The sequence below is a fragment of the Neodiprion fabricii genome, chromosome 2, assembly GCF_021155785.1.
Source record: "Neodiprion fabricii isolate iyNeoFabr1 chromosome 2, iyNeoFabr1.1, whole genome shotgun sequence".
Taxonomy (NCBI): Eukaryota; Metazoa; Arthropoda; class Insecta; order Hymenoptera; family Diprionidae; genus Neodiprion; species Neodiprion fabricii.
In genome coordinates, this window is record NC_060240.1 from 41,716,005 (window position 1) to 41,730,247 (window position 14,243).

The 14,243-nt window shown below is 41.2% G+C and overlaps 1 protein-coding gene across 14 annotated transcripts in view; it reads left to right on the forward strand.

Annotated features, from left to right (window-relative positions):
* Positions 1 to 14,243, forward strand: part of LOC124176332 (protein NDRG3) — a 71,500-nt gene continuing 57,257 nt past the window's right edge. For 4 of the 14 annotated variants that reach the window (XR_006869355.1, XM_046557482.1, XM_046557478.1 and 1 more), the window contains exons 1-8: positions 1 to 177; positions 3,059 to 3,387; positions 4,818 to 4,871; positions 9,060 to 9,259; positions 9,493 to 9,613; positions 10,443 to 10,731; positions 10,993 to 11,262; positions 11,477 to 11,561. Coding sequence is in view for 13 of the 14 variants with exons in the window: in XM_046557482.1 (XP_046413438.1) it covers positions 3,173 to 3,387; positions 4,818 to 4,871; positions 9,060 to 9,259; positions 9,493 to 9,613; positions 10,443 to 10,731; positions 10,993 to 11,262; positions 11,477 to 11,561 (1,234 nt within the window). In the remaining variant the exon portion in view is untranslated. Of the gene's footprint in view, positions 178 to 2,061; positions 2,193 to 3,058; positions 3,388 to 3,567; positions 3,772 to 3,850; positions 4,193 to 4,817; positions 4,872 to 9,059; positions 9,260 to 9,492; positions 9,614 to 10,442; positions 10,732 to 10,992; positions 11,263 to 11,476; positions 11,562 to 14,243 lie in introns of those variants that run through there. The other 10 variants (XM_046557480.1, XM_046557487.1, XM_046557479.1 and 7 more) reach the window with 10 other exon arrangements.

The following is a 14,243-nucleotide window of genomic DNA, read 5'->3' on the forward strand; positions in this document are numbered from 1 at the left end:
GGCAGTTCAGTACTGGCGCACGAGAATCAGTCCGTCACGTACGTTCCACCACGAAAATCACTCCGATTTTCCGAGGTTTTTAAGCAGGAGCGGCGGTCTCTTCGTTAAGCTGCAGTTATTTCTCGGTTCTTCGGGTGTGCATCAATCCCCGGTAAAAGTTCGTAACCCATCGCCAAGGTAAGTAAATATTCAACCATGTGAATACGTTTTAACCGTCCGCTGTTATGTACATGCATATATACGTATATGTGACGATCCAAATTGACCATTTGTTACTGCATCGCACGAGGCAACATCCGGTGTCTGGCTCCAAGGCTGAAAAAATTAATGTCTGTAACACATCTTTGGCTAGAAGCATCAGCTTGTACTAAACTCGTCACGGCAATGGCAGCCCACCGGGGCGCGGGGGTGGAGAATAGAGGGTCGCTCAACTAGCCTGAATATTACCTTCCCCTGAAAAATCAATACTTGAACAGCGGGGTTGTTCCGAATTACCTGGCAGTAAAAAGTATAGAAATAATATCGATTCACCGCTTCTTTGTGGCTTAATAGGTTGACAACCTGACATACATCAATTCACGCAATTGACGTTAGCTGATTCTATGAAGCACTAGCGAACACTAGCTGTACGGTTGTGTAATTGCTGTGTGGTTTACTATTTGGAATATCATATCCAACAACCAACCAATGTAAGATGTACGATATACGACCAGATCCACCGAAGTTACATGACTTTCGAAAATCAATAACCGACGGATAGTCTGGAATAATTTTGTTTTTCAATCTCAGCACACATACAAGGACGCACGCGCTACACGCTACACACGACAACGATCAGCTCTTGTCCTTCATTTTTTTGTTACATGTTGCTTATACTATAACGATTCTATAAGTGATATTGAATAACCTTTTCACACCTTTGTCTCGAAACGTTGAGCCGGTACGAAATTCTCTCAAATTTTAATTGACATCTCATCACGTCTTTACTTGTACAAGACTTTTGATATAGTAGATTTATTTTATTGAAATGAAAATGACAAATATTGGCCTGCTAATTGGCAAAATGACACTAAGTACACGTATTATTACTGATTTAAATTTAAAGAAAACGATTTTACACGCTCGATACGTTACGATCTTCGTGCGTATGTCGATATCGTATAATTTGAGAAACATGTTCCCTTTACTAAGAATTTCGTATCCTCTCGAGGTTTCATGATCAAACGCTAAAGTGTATACCTATTCGTGTGTATACTTGGTATCAAAATACATTGATTCGCTGCAATTGCGTACGCGGGCGTGTGTGTGTCTGTGTGTTTGTGAGCATAATTTTTGGGTATGCAAGTTGGATTCTCACCATATACGTAAAGGGGTTGGAAATGTCGTTGCCTGTCGTTCTTCTGGGGGGGGGGGGGGGGGAGCTTCGGTCAAATAACAAACTTACGATTGGTATTATTTGTAAAGCAGGTGTATTACGTGGAATTACAGCTTTATCCTAGCTCTGTCACAAAGTGCAGGAATACTCTTGTATGCATGTACATTTGGCAGCGCATTTTGAAGTCACGATCAGCTCACTTCCATTGAAATAATAATCCTGGCGATTGATGTCTGATTCCAGTACTTCTGATTATTAGAAGAAAAAAAAAACGCGATGATCCTTTAGCCAAAACAGAAGTTGTGTAGCATTAATTTTAGATTGTTCACGTTCTGAAACAGAGCAGGCTCGAAACAAATGCCTGTTATGATATAGAGAACTTACACTCACACAATTTTCCTATCGGAATGCATAACCACCGCATGGATATCGATGTCTTAAGTTTATCGCATGCTATGTTTTATCCACTCGTGCATCCCATCCCATTTCCCATGTTGACTAAAGGCTGACAGTTGCTGCCAATGACGTATGATATTGTTTGACTGCATCAATTTCTTATAATTTGTATTTCAATCAAAACCATAATTAATTCCTGTATTGATAGAACAGGGTAGAAACCGCAGTTGAATTTATCCCATGGATAAAAAGAATGTGTAGATCGTAACGGAAGTTCAGAACAATTTCAGAACCGTCAAGTCAATGCCTCGTGAGTACGGCCCCTTATAGACTGAACCGAAATTTGCTAGTGATTTCCCGGTGACGTTACAACAAAGGATTGTGGAAATCTTCTGATGTATTATTCTCCGCCAACGAGAAGGTATTATCAGCTTATTCCTGTGCTTTATTAAATCACCCGCCATCCCTTTCAATTCAGTAAGTCGGTGTTACCTTTAAGAGGTTCATCACTTTGATCGAAAATATTACAGAACTTGAGAATTACATGGAGCTGTTTGCTCTGGAAGCTTGAAACTTTTTTATACATGGCTTATGATGAAACGAGGTCTGAACTTAAGCCCTGTGCACACGTGTGCTCTTATTATAAGATCAATTTTCAAAATGCAAGGGCTTGCGTGAGAATTGTCAAATATAAACATTCACATCCAGGATGCCTTGCAAAAAAATTAAATTACCTACCTGTGTTCATTTGTCTACATTTTTATGCACACAGTACACAAGAATTGGGGTTTGTCGGTATGACGGGGTGAACTGCATTTTCGCGGGATAGGCCAAGATCGTCCGAAATCGGTATTTTCTCTGCCTCGTCGCACCTCAGAACTTGCGCGTTGAATTTCTTCAATATAAGAGACGAAGAATTATCATGGGGCAGCTCCACCTTGAAAGACGTAATCCTTTGCGTGCTTTTTACTGGTAAACGGATACACTCTCAACAGTATTGTTCGCAGGAAGTAGTGACTTGCTCTCTCATGGTTAAGCAATCAGGGGTCTTCCGCGATTCGGGGAACATGATTCGGTCGGTCGCATCATGATGAATTGATCGTTGAAAGGGATCGGTCGCGGCGACGAGGATTCTACACAGCAAACCAATGTTATTGGCAGCGTACTTTCGGCCTTGTGCCTGGACTCTGTTGTTTGTCCCGTTTTGATTTTGATTATTGTTTTGTCTGGTTTGTTTGCCTTGTTGACGTACGAATTGGCATATTCGCTTTGGGCACGCCTTCGCAGCAGTCTGCACGCGGCCTATTCGGGAAACTCTTCGGCAACCCTCCCATCACCGGACAATACCTACCTCTGGGCCCGTCGGCAGCGGTCATCAGGGAGAGTCTCTGCCCGATTGCCATGCCGGCAGGTACAGGCGCTTCGTACAGGTCGTTAGGAGACCTGGGCGAAGACGTCTACAAAAGCACAACCGTTGCGGACCAAACACAGAGCACTGGCCAGAGTGTTCTTGAGAGTGTCAAAAAGGCGTTCAGTTTTGCCTCACCCAAGGTCGAGATACGGAAAAAGGATCCCCTGATAGAAGATCATAGGGAGTGCGTATCGATCGTATCCAGGTAAGTCGATCGGCGTTAAATGAAGTGATGGGAAAATGTACATAATGTATCATATATATACAATGAAAACAATGGCAATGGGATTTTGGCTTTAGACTTTGGAGGTACGCGCCAAATGGGTATACCTGATTTTTGTTTGCTGCTTAATTCGTTATTTCATGCTGATATTAACCTCCGCAGAGTTGACCGTCGCTCGTTGCTTTTCTAACCCAGCGTATCGAATCACGCATAGAAACCCCTGCCGAGGGTGGTGACGATTGCACTGTTGCCACTTCTCAGTGAAACCATATAAAGTTTCTTGAATATCCATCGGAATACATGTACGTATGGCGTTCAGCTGGTCGATCGAGACTGCCGCCGATGAGTGCTTCGAAGGATCGCTAGGTATTCCAAACGTGTATACTTTGTTGCATGCATAAATTTACGTGGGTGGATGAGTGTACGTTTTAACGAGTACCTCTAGGGGTGAAACACTCGTCACATGATCTGGTACCTTGAGGGGAAGGGGGCACAGCTCCAGGCATCCGCATCACTGATACTACCGGGCCGGTTACACTCGTATCGCCAGTGGGCCAAAAACGATACCACGTGTAGAGACTCGTACTTTGCCAAGTTCTCTACCGGTCTCATCGTCAGCAAATCGATAGGGACTATCAAGTTGATGTAGTTGGAATAATACTCCGACTCTCGGCTCGTAAGTACAAAGGTAAACTAGCAGACTGGCGACCAGTGGCTCCATCCTGTATTGATCAGACCTCGCGTTAAGACGCACGTTGGCTGAGTGGAAGTCCGAATTGCAAGTGAAGTAAGTCTTACACCACCTATGTGACTAAACTTGTAGATGGATATTGTACACCCAATCACTGATTCTTGTGCTTATCATCAGAGACGCTTTGCTGCTGTGTACCACGTGTAAATATGTTGCACATCTTTTTTCGTAACAGACTCTTATTTTATCCTCTGTCACCAAAAATATCCGAATATAAAGGAGCTTGGAAAATTCATCCCAAGTAGGATTTTGGATGAATAACGTCACTGTTGAAGATTTTGGCGCAGCCTAGAATGGATAAATTCCTTTTCTTCTCGGTTTTACTGCTTCGTCAGACATCTCTTGCAAAATTTCCCATACAAGTGTGACTTACCGGGGCTCCACGTAACTGTAGGAATCGATCTGGAAATGTGGAACAGGTCACCCAGCACGAGGCGACTCTATGCAATGGAACCTAATATTTTAATCAATGAATCCGGGCTGCGCCAAAAAGTCTCCAGTAGCTGTTGCAATCTACGACGCTCAACTGCTTATAGCATTGCTAAGCAGTTAACGTCAGCTTGCCAATGATTAACAGTAGTTAACAAGCCTTGTCGTATCGGCGGAGTACGTAAGCCTATAGGGCCAGTCGTGTGATTATTCGCCGCCATGTTTGTTTTAGGGACAGAAACAAGATGCCCGCCGCAGCAAGTGCCGAAGAATCAGCTCTGCTGGGGTAAGTTTCGATCTGAAACTTATATTTATCTTTACGATCCATATCACCGGCATAACGTAGAGGTGTGATTCTACTCCCTGTTCTTGTATTGTTATACATTTTTTTTTTTTTTATGTAACAGTTGTATTTGGATTACTAATTTTTCCCGCATGCACCCGTCGTAAATATCTAGGTGTCCAGTGTAACCTGCTAAATTTAGTCGAGTTCAGCGATAAATACAACGATGGACAATTCGATGACAATTTAAAGGAATGCCACTTTTCCCTCAAAGAGTGATTTACCATCCACAATGAGATGCTGTACAAGCGGCGTTACGTACCACCTAATTGTTTCTCTGTGATAATTTCAGTGCACTGCAGGGCTAGGTACTTCGCGAAGAAAGCTTCTCACGCAGTACCGCAATCACACTGCGCGCTGTGTACATATTAAGTAATTTTTCGAAAGGTACATTTTTCGGGTTGGGTTTATCAGCTGTGCTGGAATATTATGAAGTTAATCCAAATCTCAAAGTAAATAGAAGGACGATACTTTTCCTTGTAACCCCAATGCTGCATATGCCTTCTTGATCAAGGTAAAATTCGTACTCGGACTATAATTACAGCCGTTTCCAACCGCGAGGTGAGAGAGAGGTGCTTTATATGCCTAGAGAACTAACTTCAAGGGGAAAAGAGGAGTATTGGCAATTGAAGCGGGCTGTCATTGACTTGACAAGTTCCAGTTCGGTACAAATTCTTACTTACATTGGCTGCTCCAAAATTGAATTGACCGAAATTTTCCAAGGTTAGCCATTTTGACCCAGTTAGTATCTATAGTAGTAGTGCATCCTTGTCCTACACGCGTGAGCTGCACGCTCATACTCCTTTTCTGTTCTTCGAACCATTGACCCTGTCGGAAACTTTTTAACGGAAAGACATGGGACAACTTCACTCTAGAAAAAGCATTTCATTCGACTATATCGAATGTAAAATGAGGGTGAAGTGCTAATTTAAATTCTACAATAGCATTGACCAAGTAAGTCAGGTGCCTCCCCAAAAATAAAAATTTATTTTGCCACATTCTGCGATACAAGCCCCTAAATCTAATCACTCGATCGAAAAAAACCTATCTTCCCAAATGTGAGCGCGTAAGCTCTAAAGCTTATATTACCTTTAGCTTTTGCTGGTAGACATGGCTATATACGTTCCGTCTGGAATAAACTATCTTTTAAACCTCCAAGGCGATGCTTACCGGTGTGTTGCCGTACTGATAATCATTCTTTGATATTGTATATTCCACTTCAGTTCATCAATGAGCCGGAGGTGCTGTTGGATCTTTATTCAATAACATAGGAATGAGTAGGAGAGAAATGCTCGAAGTGAAAATCCCGGGGTATGAGCTTCGCAGATTGTAGGTGTGAGCCATCAGCTCCGAAACATCATAGATACTCGTTTCAGGTTTGTTCTTGTCTCGCATCATTGTCAACTTCGCTTTGTGTCATAAACTTCTAAATTATTGTCGGATCGTACTTTTGTAGTATCGAAAAAAAATAAAAAACACTGAAGACAAATTTCAGTACTATTCATAAAATCTCCATCACGTTGTCTTCGATGCAAACACACCCAAATGGTATCGCAGAGAGAGAATACTTCAGATGTTTCGAGAGAGGGGATTGCTAATGAGCATTTTAGTTGCCAGAGCAGTGGAGCACCGGATACTAGATTAACTGTATAATTAGAGTAAGTTATGGATATTGGGCAGAAGTATGTAGAACGAGCTCGTACGTAATTGTCAAACGGCCTAACCCACAACCAGAGCAATGGCTTGTTGCGTCGTGTTGAGTCTTATGAAAAGTAGGCACTATAGCAACACCCTATAATTTCGTAATTTAACAGATTTGAGGACTCGTGAAGCTACTGCTCGGAAAACTATGCCAACATGTATTCAGGTAACATTTGTAATGCGTTTAATAGATATTTCAGACCGCGCTTTGATAATCATTGAAGCATGGTAGCTGGTTGATATTTAGAATAATGAAATACCCGATATAACGACATTCATCGCTTTATGTTATTTTTATTATTCCAATTATGTATATTCAAACAATAATTAAGTGTGTAATTGCTGTATTGGTCTTGTTACCGCGGCAGTCATTATTTTTATGAAGATCAGAATTTCGTGGTGTTCAGTGTTTGACTGAAAATTTTTCCTCAGTTTCTTACGCTGACCTCACTCAGACCAGAAAAATTTTCTGATCAAGTATCACGTTTCTGAGTATCGAGTGTTAGCCTCGCCACGGTCGCGTCTGTCCACATGCTTGTTAGACATTCGATTTATCCCGCACCTGCAGCAAAGCCCCCATCTTCTACCCTTTCTCTTATTCGCGATAACCACAAACTCTGTACAGATGATTGATCAGCCGTTGAAACAAACTGGAAATCTCCAGCATGCCTTGAGCTGCGACATACTTATTTACATATTGTTTCTTCCTCAATGTTGTAGGAATATGTGAATTATCATACAACTTGAATCAACTTTAACCATGCTTTTGCAATTGTTGGGGATTTTCTCCTAGTGGAGTTCCTTTGGCAAATTCCAAAAATGAAAATAAAAATTTGGAAATAGCAGATCAGGTAGTGAAAATTTTGTATGTTGAATGTTGATGAAATACAGTAATTCTTATTCGACAATTATTTTTGTTCCTGCTGTGTACACTTTTATATCGTCCACAAGTTTGCTCACACGTGTAGTCAAGGACAGCAGACAGTATTACTTAATAGCGTCAGACTTACTTGATCTCAAATGGAAGAAACTCAACTCACGTACCATTGTCTACTAGCCATATGATCATACCCGATCCACCTATGGAGATGATTCGAAGGAATCATATTTTGATCAGTTGACTTATACGATTCAAACCTAATACTACTGTGTATTTTTTCTTTTTCTTTTTTTTTTTTTTACTTGAGAACGCGCATCGATTGCAAACAGTAGCCCTGGTGACGGTGCCGTGGCGCGATTGCTGTTACGTGGGCTGTTTTTGTTGGATATAGCCGTAATAATTGACGGTTGGCTTCAGTTTATTTTCTGCACGGTTCAAGAGCACGTGATATATTCAAAATAACATGAGGGAATATAAAATAATGGTCATATTTCTACTGAACGTTAATACGTCAATTTTCAAGAATGACTCCAGCCGTGTCAATTCCACATTTCATCTACTGACCCAATTCAATTATTTAATTCTGGGCATTATACAAGGTGGCTCGATACGTTCCACTCAAGTTTACCTTACGCATTCTCACCTCTTCTTTTGAGCTGATATACGTTGCACAACTGTGGCATATCCACCGCAAACAGCAAAAAAATTAGCGAAAGGGTTTAACTTAGTCTCGCCTCTCTGCGAGATGCTTACCCAGCGAATTAATCCAATAATATCTAACACTGCGGTGCGTTTGTTTTCAATTAATGAATTTCACCAATCAATGAATGTGGAGAACTTGATTGACACCACTGACTCGAGTACTACTGTGTGATATAAGGACATGTCAGTTACCAGCGCTACGTGCGTATCTACACAATTCGCTAGGTGACGGCGTGTTTGTGATTCTATGAGGGAATACACTTGTCGACGCCGTCGTGTACGACTTTAGTGATGAACACTGCTATGAACATGACCTATAATGCATATACGATCCAACAATCGTGATCTACGTGGTTGCACGAGCAAGCACGCAGCCCAAAGATAGGCGAACCTCCCGAGCACAGGCGAAGGCACGACAGGAATACATAGGAGGAACCTTTACCCGAGGAGTCGTACTCGTTCCACCCGGGTGTGGCATTTAGATCAATACGAAACTTAAAAACGTCAAGCTGTACAGATATTGCTCATGTGTATTATACTGAATTTCATTTTTTTGGCTTACGCATACCGTCATCGAGTACAAACACCTTGCACCATTTGTCTTTATGCCATTTGCAATTCATCGTTCAACTCCTGCGTATCAAAGTTTTCCAAATCATTTATACAATGCAAAACCCCAGAGTCAATTCTACTCATAGTTCGTTTCGCATATGATACACGTCAACTTATTCGACCATCGGATGAATCCCTCAACTTGTTCGATGTTACGCGTTTGCATCGGTATAGCTAGTATGTTAGTCCATTTTCTATACACCCGCATAAATATAGCGTGATTTTTTATGAAACAGCACCATGCCTTCAGACAGTATGGACGACATTGAATTGAAAAACATCCAGCTCCAGTTCCCGGAATTGAGATATCCCACCCGGGACGAGAAGCGGATCCGGGAGGAGCGGGTTGAAACGGACAAAGGGACACTGTTGGTTGCCATTCACGGAAATCAGGGAAAACCTGCAATTTTAACCTATCACGACTTGGGCCTTAACTGTAAGTTGCTGATATCGTCCTAAAGCCGGCTAAATTATTTTTATTACTCGCCGCGAGTTACTCGTGTCAAGTGGTGAATGAGACAAAAAAAAAAAAAAGATTACAATTACTGTACCAGACGCGGTACATCTGTTTCTTTAGACATACGGTAACTCAGAGTATTACAGGAGCTACAGTTTATTTGTCGCCGTTTAATACGAAAGCCAAATGAAAATGCAATAATTGATTTTCAGATATCTCGAGTTTCCAAGCATTTTTCAATTACATCGACATGCGCATTCTTCTGGAGAACTTTTGTGTTTACCACGTAAATGCCCCAGGACAAGAGGAAGGTGCCCCTACGTTGCCGGAAAAGTAAGCAGCCTTGTTTTCATTACTCACTTTGTATCCGTGTTCCAAATGCACATTATGAAACATACTCTGTAAATATGAAACATGTTCTGAAAATAACTAACCTGTCAGTAGAATAGTTAATCTAGGGTGATGGATTGCGAGTACGGGATTTTCGATTCCAGTCTGCATCCCTACAAAATTGTGCATTTGTATTATAAACTTGGTGTGAAGATTCGTTAATACTTAACAAAAGTCGTAATATCGGATTAACTTTAACACCTCCCGCATACCTTGTCAGTCTTCCGGGGTTGTATCCATGGATGTTATAAAGAATATGGCCATTTCATCTCCAATCGACTAGACCATTATCCTCGTGTTCTTTCAATTGCATACAATTTTTCTGTTCATGATATACTACTACGGTTCAAGTACCCGTTCAGATTCTTACCAGAAGCCAGAATTTTCACGACGCTGTTTTCCAGAATTTTCCCATACTGTTTTCAGGAAAATACATTCCTGTTTTTTTTTTCTGGAAAGAGAGTGCATTCAAAAGGTCGCGACCGATGTTTTTTTTTTTTTTTAATCACCTCTTGAAAGAAACATTTTTCTGACGTGACTAATTATATTCTTACGTACTGAGGCATGCACTGAAATATTGGCTAGGTAAGGAAAACTATCTCCTTAAAGCATTCCAATAAGAATCCAAGGGGTAAATAGTAAGATCTTACTTGAAATAGCACTATAAACGACTCAAGCGCTATACCAGAAAATTGAAAAACATGATTTATGCCTAACAAAGTACTTAACACCCTCTAGGGATACCTAATTAGCTGTCAATTACTCATTGCAGCTACACTTATCCGTCTATGGACGAGCTCGCCGAACAGCTGCAGTTTGTCCTCGGTCATTTTGGACTCAAGTCTGTGATCGGCTTCGGAGTTGGTGCTGGCGCCAATATACTCTCGCGGTTTGCCCTGGTTCATCCAGAAAAAGTTAACGCACTGTGCCTCATCAACTGCGTCTCCACGCAGGCCGGTTGGATTGAGTGGGGTTACCAAAAATTGAATGTCCGACACCTCCGGTCTCAGGGAATGACGCAAGGTGTCCTGGATTACCTCATGTGGCACCACTTCGGAAGGGTAAGATTCTCGATGTGGCAAGTCATTGACATCCTCGATGTACTTCCGCATCTCTGTTACGCTACTTATTCGCTCATCATTGTAACGAATCTCATATGCGGACAGGCACCGCCCCACATCCATCAATTATCTCGATTTCTAGTATACGCGGTAATCCAACCCATCGGAGAAGACCTCGCACGTCGATGGGGCGCTTGAATGGATCGATTTTGCTTTCTTCGTATTGAAAATATGCATTTTTTGTCTTCTCGGCCACTGCAGGGTACCGAGGAGCGCAATCACGACTTGGTCCAAGTCTACAAGAGCTACTTTGAGCGACGAGTGAACCCAACGAATCTGGCCCTTTTCATCGACAGCTACGTTCGTCGCACGGACCTAAACATCGTCCGCGAGTTGGATCCTACCCGCAAGAAGGAGGGGTTGACTCTGGGAGTGCCCGTAATCAACATCACTGGTTCGTTGAGCCCGCACGTCGAAGATACCGTGACGTTAAACGGTCGTCTAGATCCGACCAACAGTTCCTGGATGAAGGTACGCTTACGAAATTTACGCTACTCTGAAATCACCGTTTCGCTATCCGAGCTGCTCCATGCCTCTATTGTAAATTAATTTGTCGGACATCCCGTACATTATTAGCGCACATACACAATAATTAATCAGTCTGTCAAGTGGAAGAGGACTCTTCCCGTTCATACCAGTTGACTCTTTTCAATTATTCATCGATGTTCTTTTCCTCTCAAAATAGATCTCCGATTGCGGAATGGTGCTCGAAGAACAGCCGGGCAAAGTTAGCGAAGCTTTCCGACTATTCCTTCAGGGCGAAGGATACGGTAAGTGAGCTTGAAACCGTTACATCTCTGCCAGCAGCAACGTAACGTTTAAATCAAAGTTAATCTACACAAAATTTTGATGTACGGAGTGTTTTAGAATAATGGCATCAAGCTTCAGTAGATTGTAGAGGTTTCCAAGACAAGAAATTTTGCGATAAGTAAACCATGGTCGGTGCAATCCCGTTCAGGCGTTACAGGCCATCAAAGAGATTGCACCGACCATGATTTGCTTATCGAAAATTTTTTGTCTTGGAAACCTCTACAATCTACCGAAGCTTGATGCCATTATTCTGAGATACCCTGTATTATGAGAGGAAGGCGCTATTAACCTAATGTGTGGGACAATTGCTAGTGAATTAACTAGGCGCTGCGTGGCCGTCTTACCGTCCAGTTTTTCTTAATGTGCATAACTGACCTTAGCGCAACATCAAGTATGTGTCGTGAGGCTAGGGCAAACGTAACTAAATTATACACGTTCAATCCTCAACAAGAATTGAAGCTAAATTTTTTAAGAATGAAATGATTGATGCAAATGTTTTTTACTACTTTTGCATGGCTGTTTATTTCAGCATTGTCGGTGTTCACTTTAAATTACCGTTGATGAAACGTAAAATGCAGAGATTATGACCCAACACCAAGTGTTGGAAAATCAACGTTCCCGTGATTATATCTTATATTAGCTTTGAATCAAGGTGTGTTTGCGGATTGCTTGGATCTCAAGTTTTCAGTTTAATGCATGTAAGATGGCTACGCAGAACGTTTAAAAGCTCTTGTGAATATGAAGGGGATATCGTAAGCCCGATTGCTTATTCCGTTGAACCTGAATATATTCAAGTTTCCTTCTGTGGTAACCGTATCACCTGTGCATAGTTTTAATGACAACGGAGTATCGAATTGTTATTATGCAGCAGTATTGCTGATGAACCAGTTCATTATTATGATTATTACGATAATTATTATTTTTATTATTGCTGTTATAACTATATTGCCGTTAATGGAGCTATAAAAATGTTTAATTCGGAGACACTGTGTAATCTAAAAATATTCTGCTTCAATCAAATAGAGAAGAATCGCGTAATGATGCTTGACGTTGGGGAAAAGAGATTTTTCACACCCTAGATGAGGAAATATGCTTCATTGTAAAGATTTTCAGATTACACAGACAAACAATAGAATATTATTTGGAAACGTAATGAATATCATAACCAGATCACCTAATGATTCATCGTACTACTGCTTACAATTATTAATACGTAAACCTGATGTATAAAATTAACATACTGTTAGAGAATGACGGAGTTTATTGGCACTATATTATTGATCGCTACCCAACAGAGCTCGTTATTGCGTTTAGCTTTTTTGGTCACAGAAAACACACTCGCACTTCTCACAGTATACACAACGCTTTGTTATACCAAAATAACAAGTATTATGTTAAGCATCGCAGTCTGATTAAAATGTGTTAAATGAGCCGAAATTTCATCTTGCGAGCGTGTTATGAAAATAGAGAGATTATTGTGTAGTTACAGGAGTATTATGCCGATTCAGGAATACGTCTCGGAACACACGTGTGTCAGCAACACACGACCATCGTATTACTTGAACCACTTTTATGATACCTACATAATTGTTAAACGTAATGTTTCTAGTTTACATCCACTTTCGCTACACACTATTAACCCAACTACGAACAGTTGATTTTTCATGGGGATGGGTTTTAGCGTTTTAAGGGGTTCACATAATTCGATCGTTTGTCACGCCAAAGTGTTACACTTTCTCTCTCCCCCCCCCCCCCCCCCCCTCCCCCACCCACTCTCCCTGGCGCCTGTCCATCCTCCAGAAATCTGGCTATATTGTTAACAAGTGAATTTTTAATTTTTCGAAATACCACTAACTTCTGTTATATATAAAAACCTTTCTCCCAACATCCCCCGCCCTAATCATGGCCGATATTTCCGAACCTGTGCAGTTTGTTTATTAGGCGTAGACGCAGAGCAACGTTACAGAGTGGCGTAATATCAAAAATGAATTCGCAGCTTTAAATATTAATGGCTCAAGGAACGGTCCTTGAAAATGAAGAGAGTGACGTAGTCAATGTTTTCATCTGGAGATTAAAAATTACAAATACACTTAATCCTCCTAATTTTATACGTCGTAATTTGTCTCATAAGTTTGAAATATTGCTGTCAGCGAAAATGTACGATATTCAGTATGTAGGTAAAGTTTCCGCACCTTTCCTTGCACATGCACTAAAGAAACCATAACGTATTCGTTCCAAACTTCCTTAGAATGATCTGCAGGAATGAACTTCTGTGGGTGCAACGGGAAATTTTGTTATTGCTCTCTTCTCTCCCGTTCGGTCACGCTTCCGTACACCGATTTATGCCATATTGGCGGACATACTGGTGTTCCTAGTTAATACTCTTATTCATTCTCTCAATGCGTCACCCTACTTATTTATTTATTTCTATTGCGTCGCTGTTGCGTTATCTCGTTTTCAATCACGTCGGCTTATTTTTTTTTATTTTTTTTTTTTTTTCACCACTTTCTTCCTATTCCCGTTCTATTGTTACTAGATTCTTCTTACGTATTAATGTTCTCGGTGTGAACTTCAGTGCAGCAGTTGTGCTCTCTGAGTTGCGTAACAGGGCTCTGCCTTAAAGCATACAACGAACTGTTGAT